General features: G+C 38.7%; 1 protein-coding gene across 1 annotated transcript; it reads left to right on the top strand.

The window, feature by feature from the left end:
- The first annotated feature begins 7,602 nt into the window (after window positions 1-7,602).
- Window positions 7,603-17,667, top strand: LOC125247897 (GTPase IMAP family member 9-like). The gene is made up of 3 exons (XM_048159436.1): window positions 7,603-7,651; window positions 8,624-8,665; window positions 16,427-17,667. Exons 1-3 carry the CDS (start codon window positions 7,636-7,638, stop codon window positions 17,269-17,271), a joined length of 903 nt encoding a protein of 300 aa, XP_048015393.1. The 5' UTR covers window positions 7,603-7,635; the 3' UTR covers window positions 17,272-17,667.
- The last annotated feature ends 3,325 nt before the right edge of the window (window positions 17,668-20,992 follow it).

Here is a 20,992-nt window from a genome sequence, read left to right as displayed (position 1 = left end):
AGTAGTATAAAATTCATAGCCTGTTTTTTCAAAAAATTAACATTCAAACCAAAATAGCTGACTTCCTGTTGGTCGGAGCTAATGAATGTAAATTAGAAAATTGTCCGGCTTGATGAGAACAATATGTGTACCGAGTTTGGTGATTGTAGGAAAAACTAACCCCCCCACTTTTGTCAAAAGGTGGCGCTACTGAGCCCCTCCACCACGCCCATTTCTATGGCTTTGTCCATGTCTACTGGTTGACAATATTGATGTGTGTGTCGAGTTTCATGCAATTTGAAGCATGTTAAGAGCCTCAAAAACACTCAAGAATATTATTACAGTTTGACCTGTTGCCATGGCAACAATATTTCAAATATCAAAAATCCTGTCATAGGTCTACATCTGCTGTGTATTGACATTACACTGATGAAGTTTGAAGCAAATCAGGTAAAAATAAGAGGGTGATCTCAAAACATTTCAAAAAGTGATACACTTCCTGCTGCCAGTTGGTGGCGCTATAACTTTGACTCACAATAGTCACATCCATGTGATCAGACTCCTATAACGAACACACTCGTGAAGTTTCATAAAGATCAATATATGTATGCAGACGTTATAACACATTTCCTGTTTCCTTTTTCTCGCCATAAATTCGTTGCCTCGCCACGGCCAAACCGTTCGAGATATCAAAAATCCCCTGGCAATTTTTAATCATCAGTGTCTTGACTTCATGCTGACCGAGTTTGGTGGCGATCGGATTAATCGTCTAGGAGGAGTATATCAAATTCCAGAGCATGCGTTTTCAAACAACCCTTAATAGCTGACTTCCTGTTGGCGTGGTGTTTAACTTAGAGCACGAAAGTTGTTCGGCCCGATGAGGTCTATATGTGTACTGAGTTTCATACTAATACGTGCAAGCGTGTTTAATATATGGACCAAATTTTCAGACTTTTTTCAAGGGGGCGCTGTCGAGCCCCCCTGCCACGCCCGGGTACCAGCCTCTCCGGCGTCCTAATGGCCGCGGATTCCAATGTGTGTGCCAATTTTCAAGAGTTTTTGAGCATGTTAAGGCCCCCAAAAAGCCCCGGAAGACGGAAAAAAAATAAAAAAAAAAAAAAAAAAAAAAATAATAATAATCCTTAGAAGAACAAGAGGGCCCTGCGCGAATTTTCGCTTGGGCCCTAATAATCCTTAGAAGAACAAGAGGGCCTGCGCGAATTTTCGCTTGGGCCCTAATAATCCTTAGAAAAACAAGAGGGCCCTGCGCGAATTTTCGCTTGGGCCCTAATAAAAGAAGAATATGGAGGAGGAAATGGTTGGGGAGACTGTGGATTGTGTGTTCTGCAACGACAGTTGGAACTAAATACATAACTTTTCAATGTGCTGCTGTTGCGGATGGTCAAGCAAATGTTTGTGCTTTGTTTTTGTTTTATATAATTGTAATGTTTATCTGAAACGAAGCCATACTTGCTGATATTGTGGTTTATAACTCCTCCCCGAACTCCCCGCTGCTCTGTATTTTGCTCTCTCATTGGCTGTCGGTCATCGCCGATGTAGTTTTCAGTCAGAACACTTTTCACACAGCAGGATTTTGAATCGCCGACAGGTCCAGATATTTAGCATGCCAAATATCTCACGGGCGTCGGCGACTCGTCGGCGATTCTCTCATATCGCGTCTTTGCTCATTCACACTGCGTGATTGTCACTCGCGTGAACGAGCACCGATTTGCCTGTGATTTCGGGCATTTGTCGGCGATTTCTCAAAACCTGTCGGCGAGCCAAAATCGGGGCTAAAATCGTGCAGTCTGAACTCGGCTTTAGGAAGAATCACCGACAACTCTGTCTGGCACGCAAACTACGTTTCACAACCAAACACACGCGAGATGTGACAAGGAAACAACGCGATATCACACGTGCAAGACCGGAGTTCTCACGTGAGACTGGGATTATTATTAAAAACGGTAGCCATCAAGAAGCTTACAGTACGAATTTCTACTAATTTTTCTTCCATTTCTTGGGTCCAAATAGACCGAGAAGAAGCCTTTTTCTGAAACGAAGCCATGCTTGCTGATGTTGTGGTCTATAACTCCTCCCCGAACTTCCCGCTGCTCTGTATCTTGCTCTCTCATTGGCTGTCAGTCATCGCCGATGTAGTTTTCAGTCAGAACACTTTTCACACTGCAGGATTTTGAATCGCAGACAGGTCCAGATATTTAGCATGCCAAATATCTCACGGGTGTCGGCGACTCGTCGGCGATTCTCTCAGATTGCATCTTTGCTCATTCACACTGCGTGATTGTCACTCGCGTGAACAAGCACCGATCTGTCTGTGATTTCGGGCATTTGTCGGCAATTTCTCAAAACCTTTCGGCGAGCCAAAATCGGGGCTAAAATCGTGCAGTCTGAACTCGGCTTTAGAAAAGCTTTCAGCGCGTCACCAGCCAGCGACTTCCTTCCAAAGCTCCCGCGCAAACAAACGCAGGGCTTCCCCGAGAGACGTCACCTCAAAGACAGCCAATCCAACACGATTCCGCTCAACACGAGCCACAGAACAACCCGATTACCTCAGCTGTTAAATCGAACGCAGGTACAAGCAAAATTCTCTCTCTCTTGCTGGAACTGGTAAAATCCTTTAAGCAGAAAGAATCAAGCCAAAGCTCTGCTTTTGTGATTTTTCTCAGGTTGCGATTTTAATTATTAGTACTGAAGTTGGGACTTTCTTCATAACTCATATCAGCTTTAGCTCATATAACCAATAACTCATATTAGCCTTAGTTTCTTGTAATCATTAGAAGTAGTCAATAAAGTCTTGTTTGATTTTTCACGCATACAAGTTTCTTGTGCTGTGCTTCAAATTGTTGCCCTTAAACTAAAAGATTTTGGCTACTTTTGCTTATAATAATCATAATAAAATATTATTACTGTTGGCCACGGGATAATATTTTATCCAGAATTGGTAAAATACTTTAACCTAAATTTTTCGTTGGACGAATAATTGATGAAGTGTTAAATATTAATTCTGAATCATTTACAGGTGATTCGATTCTTATTCACTGTAATTACCCCTTTAGTTATAGTGTCTCATTCCCTGTTCTCAGGGAAAAATGGTTACTTACATAACCTGAGACATTCCCTTTCGAAAGGAAACTCAACACTGCATTTGACACGCTTTAGATCAATAATTATCAAAAAAAAAGGTTGAACTTTACCCTTTGGTTTGGTATAACAGTGACATTAAGAAAGTGGGCGTGGCTAAATATATCCAAAAGCATATAAAGCCTAAAGGAAAACTCAGAACTTCACAAAAATAGTTAAGCACGTGCAACATATGACTCTAAAGAAGCATGCCAATTTTTGTGTAGATCGGACCATAGGTGGCGCTGTAACTGTTAAAAACCTTTAAAAACATATGGTTTAAGCTGAAAATGTATATAACTGTGGGTGTGGTCGACTTATTTTCACGGGAGTCACATCTTTAGACTCCTGAAACCTTTGTGGAATCCAACGATACCAGACTTGCCAGGTTTCGGCTTATGGTTTGTGGAACGTTGTGATTTAGCTCTAAGATATCTTCAAAACTGTTTGTCCGATCGAGACGAAACCAGCATAGGAAACACGGAACCTAATGTATCTAACTTCAAAACAAAATGAGATATTTTCACCAAATTTGACACATACGTATGGACACACTATGAGGTCAGAACAGACTGACGTAATTTTTTGGGATTCTGTTTAAATTTATTTAGTGAAATTCAGCTGGGCCAACCATAGGCATTATAATAAACTTATAAATTATAATATTATAATTATTATGATGTATGTGGGGCCACCCCCAGTCCCCGGTCACATGTGGACACCAGAGACTTATTACATCATGTAAAAAGGGCATTATAGGTCTCCTTTAATTTTAGTATTGTAGTTCAGACCATTCTTGCTGCCTGTAGCATTTTGCAGATGTGTGCATGAATAAAAACACACATCCCAAAATAGCAATATTAAGCTAATTTATTTCAAACACATTATTTTGCCAAACTATTTCAAATGCAATGTACAATCAGGGGCGCAGGAGACATTTTCAAAGTGGGGGTACCAAATTGTAAGCAAAAGCCCAGAAGATCAGATTTCCAGATATCGGACCACCACTTCAGGCTCACTGGTGGAACACCATCATATATTAAACTTGCCTGATCATTAAAGGGTTAGTTTACCCAAAAATGAAAATTCTGTCATTAATTACTTACCCTCATGTTGTTCGGCACCTGTAAGACCTTTGTTCATCTTCAGAACACAAATTAAGATATTTCTGTTGAAATCCGATGGCTCAGAAAGGCCTCCATAGCCAGCAATGTCATTTCCTCTCTCAAGACCCATAAAAGGTACTAAAGACGTTGTTACAAAGTCCATCTCACTACAGTGGTTCTACAATCATTTTATGAAGCGACGAGAATAGTCTTTGTGTGCAAAGAAAAAACTAAATAATGACTTATATAGAGATGGGTGATTTCAAAACACTGTTTCCTGAAGCTTCGAAGCGTTATGAATCAGTGTATCGATTCATGATTCGGTTCCCTTTAACCTCCTAAGCAATGGGACCATTTTGGGGATTTCCACCTGGATTTTGCATACCCAAATTGAAAAGCTTCCCATACCCACATACAGTGGTCTAATTGCAAAATCCAGGTGTCATTTTAAAAGGAAACTCTTTGAAGTTACATAAAAAACTTCTAAAAAAGTGTTAAAAAAATAGTGTATATAGTATATGAGCAACATCACACGAGTAGCCGTGTGATATGGCTGTATATCAGCACGGCTGTGATTCATGGCCTTGTGCTTATGGATATTTTCAATTTCACACAAGTAAATCCGCCTCACCTCGTGAATGAAGTGAATGAAGTGTGCTCACAGTTTGGTCATCTCGTCTATGTAATGCAAAGGTAAATAAAGATCTGATGTTTGAAAAAAAATGTAAAATGTTTTCTTTACTCAAAAAACACTATGTCTATAAAGGGTAATGTTTTGTGTATTTGTAGAGCAAAGAACAGTCTTCATCTGATATGTCCCGTCTAGTTGTAGCCAATATGCTATGCTATATACCCTGATAGCACACATACATCTTGGAGACGTCTATTTGATGTGTGTGTTTACGTCTGGAAGATGTATTTTTTAGAGTGTTTGCTCATCTGCAATACGTCTATAGGACGTTTCCTGTCAGATGTCAAGTAGACGTTTAGAAGATGTCTTTAAGATGTTTATGATTTAGAATGTATGTAAAACTTACATCTTAAAGACGTCTATCAGATGTTTGTAAAAAGCAGATGCTTTCCAGATTAAGTGATCTTTAACAGACATCTTGCAGACGTACATATGGGTAAAGGATGTAATTATCAAATTTAACATAGCACAATTTGACTTGCTCTGGAACAAATAATAGATTATTAAGACCAAAGATTGCCCGTTTTATGTACTCAAATTGAATTTTGTCTCATGTTTAACCACTATAAGAACCAGTGGTAAATCCCCGAAGCACTGGCCGAGATGAAGCTGTTCTCGGCGCTTACACAAGCTCTGAATGGCCGCTGACGCCCTGGAGCTCGCATCTCCAAAAAACGTCAAAACAAATTGTAAAATAAATATGAGTCAAATATTTAAGGCTCCTATACAGTATATACATACCAAACGTGCGATCTTCTCCTATCATGCGTCCTCCCTATTGCATCGCTGGCTGAGGCAATAATCATTTTAATCACTGTTTCGTGTTCAAAGATCTCTTTTATCAATGCCATTGATGTTTTTCCATTTCTAGATATGATTATCGAAATCAAAACAGTCCATAAACTATAAATCCTCACAAAAACTCACAAATACTAAAGTCAAGCCATCTCGCGCGTCACCCAGAACTGAATATGAGAGATCAGCCTGTGTCAAATTTCTCGGTTTCTGAATGGACGGTTGGCTTGATTGACATGTCGCCACGAACGCTAACTCTCTGGCATGATTTACATACCATCGACATGTCCTCAGACATGTCCTTTCTCCATTCAAGAGCACAACGAAAGCTCACAGAAACATGAAAATGGTCTCATTTGAAAGGAAATATCCTAAGCTGTTTGTTGCTTTTTTGATACTGTTTTAGTTTGATACTGACTTAAGCACACCTTATCAAATGTGTGGAGGGCAATTTTATGTTTATGTCTTTGGGGGGTACAGCACTCAAAAGTTACAGTACACTGAGGTACACCAGCCTGTTTTCCTCCCTGAAGATTCTTATAATCGAGACAACAGTGAAGGAACTTACAGTTTGGCTGAACTCATTGCCCAGCCTCCCTCATAGTCATATCATGGACAAGGACATGGTCAACTAGTGGCACGAATTTCATCTAAGACTCCCCTCATCCTCATCCTCTTCCCTCACCTCTTCCTCCGTTCCTTACTGCTCTTGCTCATCCTCCTCTTCTTCCTCTTCCTCTCTGGTGTCCTCGACCTTTTCAATCACGTCTCTCTGGATCCATTGTTCCAAAACTGAATGAATTGAATCAGACTCTTTTATCTCTCTATTGAAGGTTCTGATTGGTGTGTGATAAATTTTGACTCTTAGTGTTTCCACATGGGTAACTGTGTGCTAACTGAGCTCAAGCTACGCTGACTTGAGTGAACAATATTGAACGTGCTTTCTGAATGACAGCATGGTGTTGTAGGCAATGAGAAATTAAGTGTCTAGAGTTTTTCAGTGACAGATCAACAAATCTGATTCATATGTCAAAACAGGGGAATAGTGTTTAGTTTAGGGAAATGGGTGTGCTTTTTGATAAATGGTGTTATGGTTTTGAAATTTTAGTTCTAAATCCTGGTTATAGTGTTTAAGTAATCAAGAAAAACATGAATTAAGGGTGCAGAAATTCAACAATAAGCTTTAATAAATTATTTTTATTATACTAAATAGATAGATGAAAAGAAGAGTTGAAGTAGTATACTGTCAATTACAGTACAGTAAAAAAATAAATACATAAATAAATTCAGCATCCTCAACCAATTGGTGACCATTTGCCCTGTAGATGAGCCTGTAGTAGACAAACTTCCCTCACGTTTATTCCTACACAAAAACATGATCAACTGTAGTGCTTTGTATTTCATCAGGAACAAATGTCCTTTGACCCTGTCCCCTTCATTTTTCTTTTCCTTATTGTCTCCCACCAATAGGACTGCAAAGAACATAAAACACATAAAAAGCCCTATTTTATATTATCCTGACATTCTGATTGGTGTGTCATCAGTTTTGCTACTTAATGTATACACATGGATAAATGTGCGCTATTTGAGTTCACAGTGTTTGTGTTTTCTGCATTTTTTTTTTTTTTTTTGCATTTTTATGCAGAGTTTTGCAGAAAACACTGAGAAAAAATGGAACGTGTGTGAAAACAGGTAAAATGTGTTAAACGTTTTGAGAAATGTGTCTGTGTTTCTAGAACTGAATTAAACTTAATGGAAATTGGGCCAGCTGAACCAGTTATAGTGTGTTAGCAATCGAGAAAAACTGTAGTTTGTGCGCCCTCTAGTGGTAAGCATTGAAATGAATAAGAAAGGTTAATTTTGTCAAGGCTTTTTTTTTTTTTTTATCAAACCCGCCCAACCCTATTTTCACCATCTCTTGCTGAAATGGCGTCCAGTTCAGGTAAGAATTTCAGATTCTGTCTAAAACAAGCTAAAACTAAGTTTTTTTTTTTTTTTGATCCATCAGTAGTAAAATTCCACTATAGTCTATAATACGTATGGCTTGTTTTGTTTAAAATACTTGTCTGTGTAGTTTCACTTTCAGATTATGCAAACCAGGAAACGATATAAGCTATAGAAACTTATTAAAATCAAATACTGCCAATTAACCATCGATATCTATTTCGTTTCAGGGGTTTTGTTTATAGGTTGCAGGGTTTGCTGTGTCATTTGTTCACCTATTGATAATGGACGGGGTTTAATGATAACATGTTTGTATTAATGTCAAGTAGGATGTTTACTGGGATCCATCGTGGCATTAAGGACAATACTTTAATAATTCTGCACTTTTTGTCATTCTCAATTCAAAATAAAGTATCAATAATATCCATTAATCCAAATGTTGCTAGTCATGTAGGTTTGTTTACACATTAAACGCGTGGCCAGTGGCCACAAGAAAAAAAATGTTATGTGTCCCCTCAACATGTGATCATACTGTGAACTGTAATAAATACTGTATACTTAGTTTTTACTACAGTATACTGTAGTGTATTATACTATAATATATCCTATAGTTGTAGAAAACTTTCAGTAACTACAGTATTGGGTAAAATAATTGGATAAAATAATTTGTATTGTTGTAGTCATTTTATTACCACAACAACTATAGAATTACCACAACAAATTAAGTAATTTACTATAGTATATTTCAAAAACACTATAGTATTATAGTATTTAATATATATTACTATACTTTGTTTTTTTTTTTTTCAAATAATTCAAGTTTTGCATATATTTAAAATATGGTAAAATCAAGGAATCCTATACTCTTCAACAATATAAAAATGTATCTTTTTTCAGTGTATATTGGAAAAGTTGTAGATTAGTCAATGCTCTGCACTAATTGTTTTGTGTGTCACCTTTTTTGTTGTAGGCAGGAGGCGACGGAGGAGTGGAAGTGGCGATCGTCCTTACAGTATGTTAAACACTTGATGAAGTGGTAACACTTTAAAATACTGATCCATCATTAATGAATAACTACACAGAAACAAATGAGTAATGCATTATTACCACTCTAGTAACTACTATTAACTAACAATAAACTCTGATGAATGTATTAGTAAGTAATAGTGCTCAGTTGAAGGTGGTAGTTCACTATTAACTAATCAGTAACTACTGTTTTTTCATTCCTCCCAGAGAAATACTATGAAATACTATATACAGGTTCATAATTAACATGAATGATGCAGAATTCTAAATAATGTATAATTAATTCTATAATTAGTAATTCCTTCTGAAGGGTTTGGTAATACTTCAGTCATTACTAGTCTGTTACCATGACCTTAACTTTAGAATTAATTATATATTTTGCATCATTCATGTTAATTATGGAACCTGTATGTAGTAGCTCTTAGTAGTTCTCTGTGAGGTTTGAAAAAACATTAGCTACTAGTGAACTACCACCTTCAACTGAGCACTATTATTATACTATAATTCAAATGCAAATGTTTTTGCTATAGTTTCAGCCTGATGCAGTTATCATTTTCACATCCTGCACCACATTTAAATAGCAAATATATGTGCGCCCATTTGTGTGCCCATAGGCGTGATGGTCTGAAAACGAGGTGTGTTCAGGCACATTGTTGCATGTTGCTATTTTGAGGCAACTGAAATAGACTGCATACACTCTGCTTATTACACACACATGTACACACAGCAGCACACCAACATGGCAAATATTAAAAAATAAAAGGATTACAATTTAAAATATTATTCCCTGGTTAGGTATGTTTTGAAGCATGGCAGCTGGTTTGGGCTGGTTTAAGCTGGTCAAGTGCTGGTTCTAAGCTGATCCTAAGCAACTAGCTCAAGCTCAGGACCAGCATAAACCAGCTCAAATAGCGAAACCACCATGGCGCAACTGGGTTCTAAAGGGAATGGGACTTGAGACTCTTATTGGTTTATTTTATGTCATGCCCAAAACACACCCATGACTCATCAAGAGAATAGGGACAAAAACCATGTGCCGACCATTTTTCCTGTCGTTAAGCTAGCAAAAGTGGATTTGGACATGCCCTGAGTGCACCTGTGCCATGTGCTTTAGACTGTGTCATCACATAGACTTTAGATCATTAAAATAGGACACTAAGGGCCCTTACGATCTAAGCACACAATCTGAAGTTTTTTGTTTACATAACAAAAATATTTTGCATTTTAATCCTTTAATTTTTTTATATTTAAAAATGTTTGTGTGCTGCTCTACGTCCCTGTGGGTTTAATAAGCAGAGTGTGCATTGTTGACCCACCTAATGCACAACATCAGCGCAACATCTGCAACTCATAGTTATGAGTTTTGGTAACTTTTGGATTTTCTTCAGAGAAAACATGTCAGAATCAATGGATGCAAAGTCTGTCCTAGTGAAAAAAGTATGCCAAAATGTATTTAAAATCGGCATTCATTTCATGCTAACTACCACAGGCGGACTGGCCATCTGGCATACCGGGCACTTTCCCGGTGGGCTGACGTGCTTTTTGGGGCCGACGGTCGCCGACTGCAAAAAAAAGAACAAAAAAAAATTCTCTCGGCCCATGAAAGTGGTAGGCCTAGATCGGCGGCCCAATGCTTTTTCAATTGACACTGGGCTGCTGGCCCAAAACACTCAAAAATATCACATAGGCTAGTTTTTTTTCCTTCTGACAGACGCGGCTCATGAAATATGTAGCTCAGCGGCCCATTGGTTGTTTTCTTGATTGACACTGGACTGGCCCGCAGGTTGCACACAGTTACAGAAATCCGGCAGAAATTATAAAAAGTTACAAAAATCTGTATGCTGATCCTCACATACGCATACAAAAGTGAAGTATACTTTGGCCTTTAGAATGGTAATGACACACAAAAAGAAAAATCATTCAAAAAGAAAGGAAAAATTAAAATAAGGATTTGTTTATTGAGTAATAGATGGAATAATGAATGATAAAATTAATTTATTGTAATATATGCGATATAGAAAGTAATAACTCATTCAGGTCACTTTAGACCCATGTTGTATATGTCCAAAACTGTTACTTTTCAGGAACACTGATAGACTTAAAGGGTGACCAATTGCATTGATTTATGACAAAAAATTAAAAATTATGAAATATATAGCCTAATATATTAAATATAATAAGACTTACATCCATCAAATATACAAAAGTAGCCTTGTTAAGACAGTTGTCTGCAGTAAATATGTTCCTACTTGCAAAAATTTGCAAATATTAAAGATTTCTATATGGGTCATTTTTGACCCATGTGTGTAAAATTGATGTAGAAACTGTGTTTGTTTATAAAGTAAGAAAGGAATACCTGGAATAAATAAATGACAAAATACATTTCTTTCAAAGATTCAGCAAATAAACACTCAGTCATGACTGAAATACCATAGGAAATCAATACGGGTCATTTTTGACCCATGTGTGTAAAATTTATGTAGACAAACAAAAACTGTGTTTGTTTATAAAGTAAGAAAGAAAAAATGAACATAATGATTTTTTACAATCAAAAACAAGATATTTAAGGAATACCTGGAATAAATGAATGATAAAATACATTTCTTTTAAAGATTCAGCAAAGAAACACTCAACCGTTATTAAAATTACATAGGAAATGAATACGGGTAATTTTTGACCCATGTTGCGCATTAGAAGGGCAGTGATACAAAAATGATTTTTATTAAAAAAGTAAGAAAGAAAAAATTTAAATGAGGATTTGTTATGATCAAAAACAAGTTAATTGAGGAATACCTGGAATACTGAATGATGAAATTAATTTCTTGCAAAGATATAGAAAATAAAAACTCAGCCGGGTCATTTTTGACCCATGTTATGCATCAAAGGGTTAAAATAATTATGTAAGTAGTAAAGCAATACAAACGCAAACGGGCGTTTTAAGTTTAGAAACATTTTGAGTCACCCCTCCCTTGCCTCACAGTGGTTTGGTCCACCGCGCACGTCACACTCGTGTGTGTGTAGCGCTTTTACAGTCTATGGTGTAGCGGTGTGTAGATTAAATCAAATTTGGCAAGAAAGGTGGGATAGAGAGGATAAAGGGAGATGGTTATATCAAATTCAAAGAAATGTTAAAGGAGATAGGGTAGGATGTGGGTACCGGAGAGAAGAAATAGTGATGTTAAGGTTGGGGCATTGTACACTAAATAAAACTCTTAAGATGATAGGAAAACACCAGACAGGATTGTGTGAAGGATGTCAAGAAGAGGAAACAGTTGAGCATATAATCATGACTTGTAGGAGATATGAAGTTCATAGAGAGATGATGAGGAATAAATTGAGGGTGTTAGGGGAACAGGAGTTCACGGTAAAAAGGTTATTGAGCACAAAAGATAGGGAACATATCAGATTATTGATGACTTTTTTAAGAGAATCAGGGGTATTCAGTAGGATTTGAAGTTAAATTAGTAGAATGTGAGGGAGGAATTACAAAAGGATATTAGTAGTGTATTGGAAACATAACTAGTTTTGGATAATTAAATATATATATATATATATATATATATATATATATATATATATATATATAATATATATGTATTTTTTTTTTCCTCTTGTGGGGTGGGGTTAAAAGTGAGTGGGAAATAGAAGGTAAGGAATAAGATTGTAGACCTATTATCTGGTCCACACTCCGGAGCAGAAGGGGGCGGTAATGCACCAATAAGCTGGATGCCAACCGCCGTAAAACAGGAAAGAAGAAGAAGAAGAAGAAGAAGGTGTGTAGATCATGAGCTGTGTCCAAAACCGCTTACTCGTTCACTCATTCACTAATCCTTATATAGTGTATGGCATTTGAGTGCACTATATCTGTATGGAGTGAACGAAATGAAGTGAGTGAATTCGGACGCTGACGTATACACTGTGCGTCGGAGATCTCAGAAACGGCTCGACACGCTTTAAAACTATTTTATCCTACATGTTATTTACATTATAAAATAATGTTAATAACAATAACAATCATAATGACTTTATTTTGTAATCATACGTGCCAGCTTTGTAGTTTAATCAATTATGTAATTTTTTGTCATGCTTAATGTGTTCATAATCATTTAATACTATAAAATACTGCAAACAAAAATAAACACATTAACAAGTGTACATAATTTCATGTATTTATCCTTTTTAATAAAGTTGTTAGAAACTCTCACGCTCACAGATTACGTGGTCTTTGAGCGCCCTCAGGCGACCGTTATGATTTGAATACGCTACCTATGATTAACGATTTTTTTTAAATCATCCACTAAATTATCATCTTTTAAAGATTAATGAGTTAACAGTGCCGCAAAATATTAAAACACATTGCTGTTAGTAAAACACATTAAATTGATTTAATGCCTACATAATATATTTTAATAATGAAAATATTTTTTATTAATATAATTTCATTTTTTTTTTAATTCATCTATATATAATGTCCCCCTACATTTTAGTAGGTTTTATTCAAGTAGTGATTAATTAAAAAAAGAAAAGGTTAAAAAATTGGATTTTGGGAAATAGTGCTTCAGCAAGTGTACATCGAATCTACACTCGAAATCAGAGAGAATTGTGGGTATAAAGTAGTGAACGAATGTAGGGAATGAAGTCGTTCACTCAGAATTCGGACACCACTACAAAATGGCCGACACCCGATATAGTGGACTATATAGTGGATAGGGAGCGGTTTCAGACACAGCTATGGTGTAGATTCTGTAGAAGTCCGGTGGCGCCGGCGGGAGAGAACAGTTCTACAGTCAGATGAGTTCCAGTAAGTTGGCTGTCAAGGCTATTTTATTCAAAAACATCGGATGAAGTGATTATTTTCTCTTTAATGCTGACGGTGCTGAGTAATTAGTCATAACAACAACAACAACAAAAAAGATGATAACTGATGATTTTTTCTGATGATTATAATCGCTATTTTAGCGATTATAATGTTACCTAGCTTGTTTACCATAGCTTGTTGGATATAAGTCACCCACACCAACAACAATTAACATTGTGCAGAGTGGCTCTGACATTGTGATAAGAATATGTGAACTGTAATAAGGCTAATAGATTTACTGTTGTGTGTTGGGTTATGCTCAGTGTGTATTCATCGTATTTGGTGACTTGGTTGTAAACAACTTCAAAAAAAAAAAAAAAAATTGTATATATATATATACACATACATATAATTACATAATTAGTAATATATAACTATATAGTCATGAAATTATATATATATATATATATATATATATATATATATATATATATATATATCATGAAATTATATAATTAGTAATATATAACTATATAGTCATGAAATTTTATATATATATATATATATATATATAAGCGGAAGGACGTATTTGTGATTTGTAGTATTTGTGATCTTGTGTGGTGGTGGGCCGGTCTGGGCCAAAATGCCAGGGCCATCCCTGCTAACTACAAACCCTTTAATATGACATACTGACGTATCACTTGAGACTTGCTGATATAAATATTATCATTAAACTTTATTGAACAATAAAGTGGAACAATACATATTTCTTAAAATCAAGCCTACAATGTATTTAATAGCACTATTAGTAAGGATAGTATGAAAACTATAATTTAAATGCAACATATTTAAAGAGTATAAAGTATACTTGAAATAGTTTCACTTTAGCACAATCAAATATACTTTAGTATATCTTTATTTGGACCTCAACACTATGTCCGGATAACTAAAGTACAAAATTACTTGTTCTAATTTAGCAGACATGAAAGCTGCAGTCCGCAATTTTTCCTCTTTGTCACCATCTCTGTTTGAAACATGCGATTGCAGTCATATGCGGAACAGTTACCTGTACGTGTGTTGTGCGTCGGCACGGCTCGTCAGCGCGGATGAATCTAATGCTTGCTGTCAGTCACCGCACCGGTGTGGATACTGTACTTCAGAATCACAGATTCTACATCTTAAAAGTATGACCAATATAAGAATTTTCACTGGAAAATATCATCTGAACAAGTAAGTAACATTTCTGCCACTTTTGTTCTGACCAACTGAGGAAAAAAGCATTAGGCCTACAATAAATCACGCTGCCAATGATGATAAAATCTAACGATCGCTTAACTCGGATCATGCCAAACCGTGCAAATTATTATTACTGTTATATTGTTCTTAAATTGTTAATGTTAACAACATCAGCATTGCGTGACTGTGTATTTAGTGTATATTAGCGTTACCTGTAGATTTCAATTTCTGTAGTCACTCCACAGTCTGAAGTCTTTTGCTTTTTGACTACGGGTTAATCTCCAGTTGTCACTGATGATTGTCATTTGGATCTTTCTGGATTACAATCCGCCATCAAAATGACAAGTTTAATTATTTCAGCTGCTGTGAGGCTATAAATGTGCCGCTACCGGCAGCTTCCTCACATGATAAAACCGACTAGCCTGGACTCCTTCCTTTCTGTTTACGGACGTGACGTAATGACGCACAGAGGAACTGCTGCATGCTTGAATTTCCCGCGGAAATCCGCCATGTCGCTCTTATTATAAAAACATTATTATAAGCTTACTGTTGTGAATCGGGCTAAGATAATGAGATAGTTTTGAACAATGGCTGGTTATGTACTTGCTCAAAAATTGATTTTGGATAATTTTTAACCAAAAAAAGTTGCGGACTGCAGCTTTAGGTATACCAATTTAGCATATTAAAAGTACAATTGCAGAGTATTTATAAACATGTAAATATATTTGTAGTATACTTAACATAAAATACATTTTAGTATATTTTATTTTTCACTTGGGAATCCAAAACAACAATGTCAAATTTAGACCTTGAAAGCAGCTTCTGCTGATGTTTTTTTTTATTGGTAATGCCAAGGCATCAATAAATTACCCCCAAAAGATAATTTATACCATCAAACAGACATTTTTAAAAAGTAGTTCTATAAAGAAATACTTTATAAGAAATATAAGAAGCTGTATCTTATTTGGTAGACCAACATTTTTCAAAAGATATTTTTAATGTTCCATAAAAAAGAAACAAAGTCACAAAGACAACATGAGGGTAAGTAAATATAATTTTTTTTTTTTTCCCCCAGGTGAATTATTCCTAAAATATGAAGTTATTTGTTTAATGTAAATATACTCTAAATAAGAAACTAAAACTGGCAGTAGGTGGCAGTGATTGTCTTAATGAGCAATTAACTGAGTCATTAATTAATTAGATTCGTTGAAAAGGCTGATTCATTAAGGAATAAAGGCTCTCTTTATGAATTGGCAATTGAATCATTGATTCACCCAGTTGATTTGGTCAAAACGTGAATTCATTCAGAAACAAAACACTGTGTTGTTTGGAGATGCACAACATTTCTGCTCTGGCTTTATAGATATATTTTCATTGGCAAAATTGTGCAACAGACAATATTGTGAGTATAGTATATCACAATGAACATATTTATTGAGCTGTTGTATGAAATCAATCTCATTATCACTTGTGCTATTCAGGAAAAAAACATTTGCTTACACCATATAAACACTTGGAAAATGATGGCTCTTATTCAGAATTTTGCCCATTGTGGGAAAGCAATTGCCAAAATTGCTCTGTAAAAGAAAAAAAAAAGTATGATACATTTAAAAATGTAATATGTTAAATTTATTTGTTATTTTCAAATACAAGCAAAAGAATGCAACAGATATGCTCTGTATGCCAACAAGAGTTTCTTGTTTTTCTCAACAGTGGGAGAGCAGGGACAGAGCAACACCAAGAAAACTGAACTAAGGATCGTCCTTCTGGGGAAAACCGGAGTTGGGAAAAGTTCAACAGGAAACACTATACTGGGACAGAACAGATTTGAATGTAAAAAAAGTTTGAACTCTGTAACAAAGCAATGTAAGGCTGAGGAGTCAGTTGTTGGAGGCAGAACTATAACTGTCATTGACACTCCCGGGTTTTTTGACACAACACTTCCAGAAGAAGACATGGCAAAAGAGATGGCAAAGAGTGTGTTTCTGTCTGCACCAGGACCTCATGCATTCTTATTTGTACTTCCAGTAGAAAGATTCACAAAGCAGGAGGAAGAGGTATTGAAAAAAATTCAGATGATGTTTGGTGATGGTATGCTGAAATATCTTATAATCCTCTTTACAAATGGAGATGATATTGACCCAGAGACATTTAAGTCAGAGGTAAATGAGCACAACATATTAGGACCGATTTTTGAGAGCTGTCAGGGCAGATTAAACATCTTCAACAATAAAGATCAGAATAACAGAGAGCAGGTGAATGATCTACTGCAGACGATTGACACAATGATAGAGCAGAATGGAGGAGGACACTACAGTAATCGGATGTTTGAAGATGCTGAGAGATTCAGACGAGAGGAGAAAGAGAGGAGATGGAGAGGGGAAGAGAGGAGAAATAGAGAGAAAACAGAAGACTTTGATATGGAGATTTCAGACACAGATCCTCTGCTACAGGACAGAAAGGGTAGTGAGTCAGCATTTGGTAAATTCTGGGATCTTGTCAAACAATTTTTTAGGAATATTGCAAAAAAAGCTCGTGGAGAAAAAAAAGACAAGTAATTCTATGCAGTAATACTCAACAATGGGGATAACAACAAAAAGCTTCATGCTGCAGTGCATTCTGGGTGCACCAATCAAAACTCATCCATGGCTCCCAGCATGCATTGTGGCATGAATTATAGTAGTTTGTTTTTTTGAGATTTGTGTGATCAGTATTGTTGTCAAAGTGCCCAGTTTAAAATATTTGCACATAAGATGTTTTGGATATTCTCAGTTTGTGTCAGTGTTACTCTTTCTCTCACAGCTACCTGTAAATTTGTGTAGTAAAAAGAAAATATGTTCATTGTTCAGTAGGGCCGCAACCTTTCTACTGTTGTATTTGCTTTAAAATGGTCATTTAAACTGTATCACTGTACAACAAACATTTGCATGTCATAAACAGACAATTTCAGCTGATCTACTTTATCAAATCACAAGTTTTCCTAATGAAACACTGCTGCAATTGGTGTAAAAAACAGAGTCATTTAAGAAGCCACGATTTAGGTGCTCAACTAAAGCAAACACTTTCACTATACGAAATGGTGACTTCAAACTTTTTTTTTTTTCTCAATTAAAAATAATCAACATTAATTAGAGCTAAACCTCTGTTAATTCTCAGAAACATCTTATGAATGAAATAAAGTCAAACTGTTCTGTAATTGAATCTGGTAAAGCTGTTTTTGGAGTTGTTTAATTGTCCTCTGCTCAGATTTTGAGAAATCTAATTGATTTGATTGTCAGTTGATGTTTGGCTGATATCAGATCAATTATTATTTACAGTAAAAATGAATTTAAATGGGAATAAAGTTCTCAACCAAAACATAGCTGAAACATTTGAAATAAAAGAATAAATAAAATAATTATTTATTTGGTTTAATTAATACAATAAGCCACAATAGGTTACATACATGAATTTTAGGTATTGAAAACTATTGAACTGTAAGTTTAAATAACTAAATTTGTCAAGTTGAAAATACTTAACCCTCTGGAGTCTGAGGCTGATTTGAGGTACTGGAGAAGTTTTGACATGCCCTGACATTTGTGTTTTTTTTTTTTTTTCAGTTGCTTATAAACATTTTAATGACTCAAGTCATCTTCATTTATATAGAACTTTTTACAAAATAGATTGTTTCAAAGCAGCTGTAACGAAGGCAGGACTCAGAGTAAGATCCAAATGCAGCATTTATTTACAGGTGAGAGTGGTCGTACAGGCAGGGTCAAAACAGGAACAAACAGGAACAGTGAGGAACAGGCAGAGTCGTAGTCAAGGGACAGGCAAAGATCAGGACAGGCAGCAACGGGTCAAAAACAAGAAACAGGCAGGAACGATAACAAGCAGGCAGACAGGATAGAAACGCTCAGAAATGACACAATGGTAAACAAGACTTCGCGGTGAGGAGGTGTGTGTGACAGTCCTTTATAGTCCTGGTAATGAGTGGCAGCTGGGTGTGGTGATTAGTGTGGAGTGATTGTGAAGTGAGTGCAGGTGATGAGCAATGGAGGATCATGGGAAATGTAGTCCGGGATGTGACAGGAACAGACGTGATCGTGACATAACGCCCCCCTCCCGGAAGGCGCGTCCTCGCGGCGTAGATGACACCAATAGGGAGGGGGGTGGGTGCATTGGAGCTCTAGTGGCGGACAGGAACGGAGTCTCCAATGCAGGTTCCCGGGCCGCCATGGCGGGTCAGGTGCTACGGGCAGCCATGGCGGGTCAGGTGCCACGGGCAGCCATGGTGAGCCCGGAGTGTCAGAAGGCCATGGGGGATCAGGTGGTAACCTCGGCAGGTCAGGTGACTTGAGCAACCACGGCAGGTCAGGCGGGTCAGGTGGCTTGGGCAGCCACAGCAGGTCAGGTGGTCTGGGTAACCACGGTAGGTCAGGTGGTTTGGGTAACCACGGTAGGTCAGGTGGTTTGGGTAACCACGGCAGGTCAGGTGGTTTGGGTAACCACGGCAGGTTAGGGTCCATAAACGGCCATAATAGTTCAAAGGCCAATGACAGCAGTGGCCAGGCAGAGTGCCCACCCACAAGCTCCCCACCCTCAGGTATACTGCCCCCCCAAAAAGTTCTTGGGGATTTCAACGGGGTCTGTTGCGGCCTCGTGGGCAAGGAGTTCAGGTGGTTCCGGCAGGGCCAGGCGTTCGGATGGTGCTGGCAGGGCGAGACGCCTGGGTGGCGTTGGCAGGGCTAGGAGCTTGGATGGCGCCGGCAGGGCCAGGAGCTCGGGTGGTGCTGGCAGGGCAAGGAGTTCAGGTGGTGCTGGCAAGGCAGGGAGTTCAGGTGGCGCCGGCAGAGTGAGAAGCGCAGGTGGCGCTGGCAGGGCAAGGAGCGCAGGTGGCGCTGGCAGGGCAAGAAGCAGGGCAAGGAGTTCAGGTGGTGCTGGCAAGGCAGGGAGTTCAGGTGGCGCCGGCAGAGTGAGAAGCGCAGGTGGCGCTGGCAGGGCAAGGAGCGCAGGTGGCGCTGGCAGGGCAAGAAGCGCAGGTGGCGCCGGCCGAGCAAGCAGCTTGGGCGTAAGAGGGGGAAGAACGGAAGAAGCCTTCCTCTCCTCTTCCGAGGATGAGGCGATGCGGCCATCTTGTCCGTAGACACAGGCAATGTGGCCCTCTTGTCCGTAGACACAGGCGATGCGGCCATCTTGTCCGTAGACACAGGTGATGCGGCCATCTTGTCCGTAGACACAGGCGATGCGGCCATCTTGTCCGTAGACACAGGCGATGCGGCCATCTTGTCCGTAGACACAGGCGATGTGGCCCTCTTGTCCGTAGACACAGGCGAAGCGGCCGGCTGGCTTGAGAGCGTTGCAACCGGTTGGCTTGAGTGCGAAGCGGCCGGCGGGCTTGAGAGCGAAGCGGCCGACTGGTTTGAGAGCGAGACCGGCTGGCTTGAGTAAGAAGCGGCCGGCGGGTAAGAGCGGGCCGGCGAGGAGCGGCCGGTTGGGTTTCGGGATGCCAGCTGCTCGGACCGTAGTCAGTGGAGGATCAGCCACACTGGAACGCAACCCTCTCCGCTCCCGGACTGATCTAGAGACGTGACGTGACTCTGGGTGATCAGCGGCGACGTGACTTTGCTCTGGGCGATCAGCGGCGACGTAACGTTGCTCTGGGCGATCAGCGAAGGCGTGACGTTGCTCTGGGCAATCAGCGAAGGTGTGACGTTGCTCTGGGCGATCAGCGAAGGCGTGACGTTGCTCTGGGCGATCAGCGAAGACGTGACGTTGCTCTGGGCGATCAGCGGAGGCGTGACGTTGCTCTGGGCGATCAGCGGAGACGTGACGTTGCTCTGGGCGATCAGCGGAGGCGTGACGTGGCTCTGGAAGATCAACGGAGAGGTGACTTGGTTCTGGAAGATCAGCGGAGACTTGACTTGATGTTGTTGTGGTAGCAGCCATCTTGTGGGTGTTGTCTGGCGTGGCAGCCATTACATGAAGAGACGAGGTGTCGCGTTCCTCCGCGACACCCACAGTAAAGCTAGAGCCACTCAGTTGTAATGCCAGATCTATATATTGTTCTAGAGTCCCATCAGTTTCATGCAGTGGCATGAGGGAACTGAGCGGATCAGAAAGTCCCCCACGAAAGAATATCATGAGACATACTGTGTCAAAGGTTGTTAAATGTGCCAGTCCAATAAAATCCTCGACATAATCCTCAATCGTTCTGTCTCCTTGACGGAGACACATTAACTGGACAGAATGACTCATATTAGCTGAGACAGGAACACTCACGAAAGCTGCTGGATCTCG

Source organism: Megalobrama amblycephala, linkage group LG15 (assembly GCF_018812025.1).
Source record: "Megalobrama amblycephala isolate DHTTF-2021 linkage group LG15, ASM1881202v1, whole genome shotgun sequence".
Taxonomy (NCBI): domain Eukaryota; kingdom Metazoa; phylum Chordata; class Actinopteri; order Cypriniformes; family Xenocyprididae; genus Megalobrama; species Megalobrama amblycephala.
The sequence above is the reverse complement of the archived record's forward strand: the minus strand, read 5'-3'. Positions and strand labels throughout refer to the sequence as shown.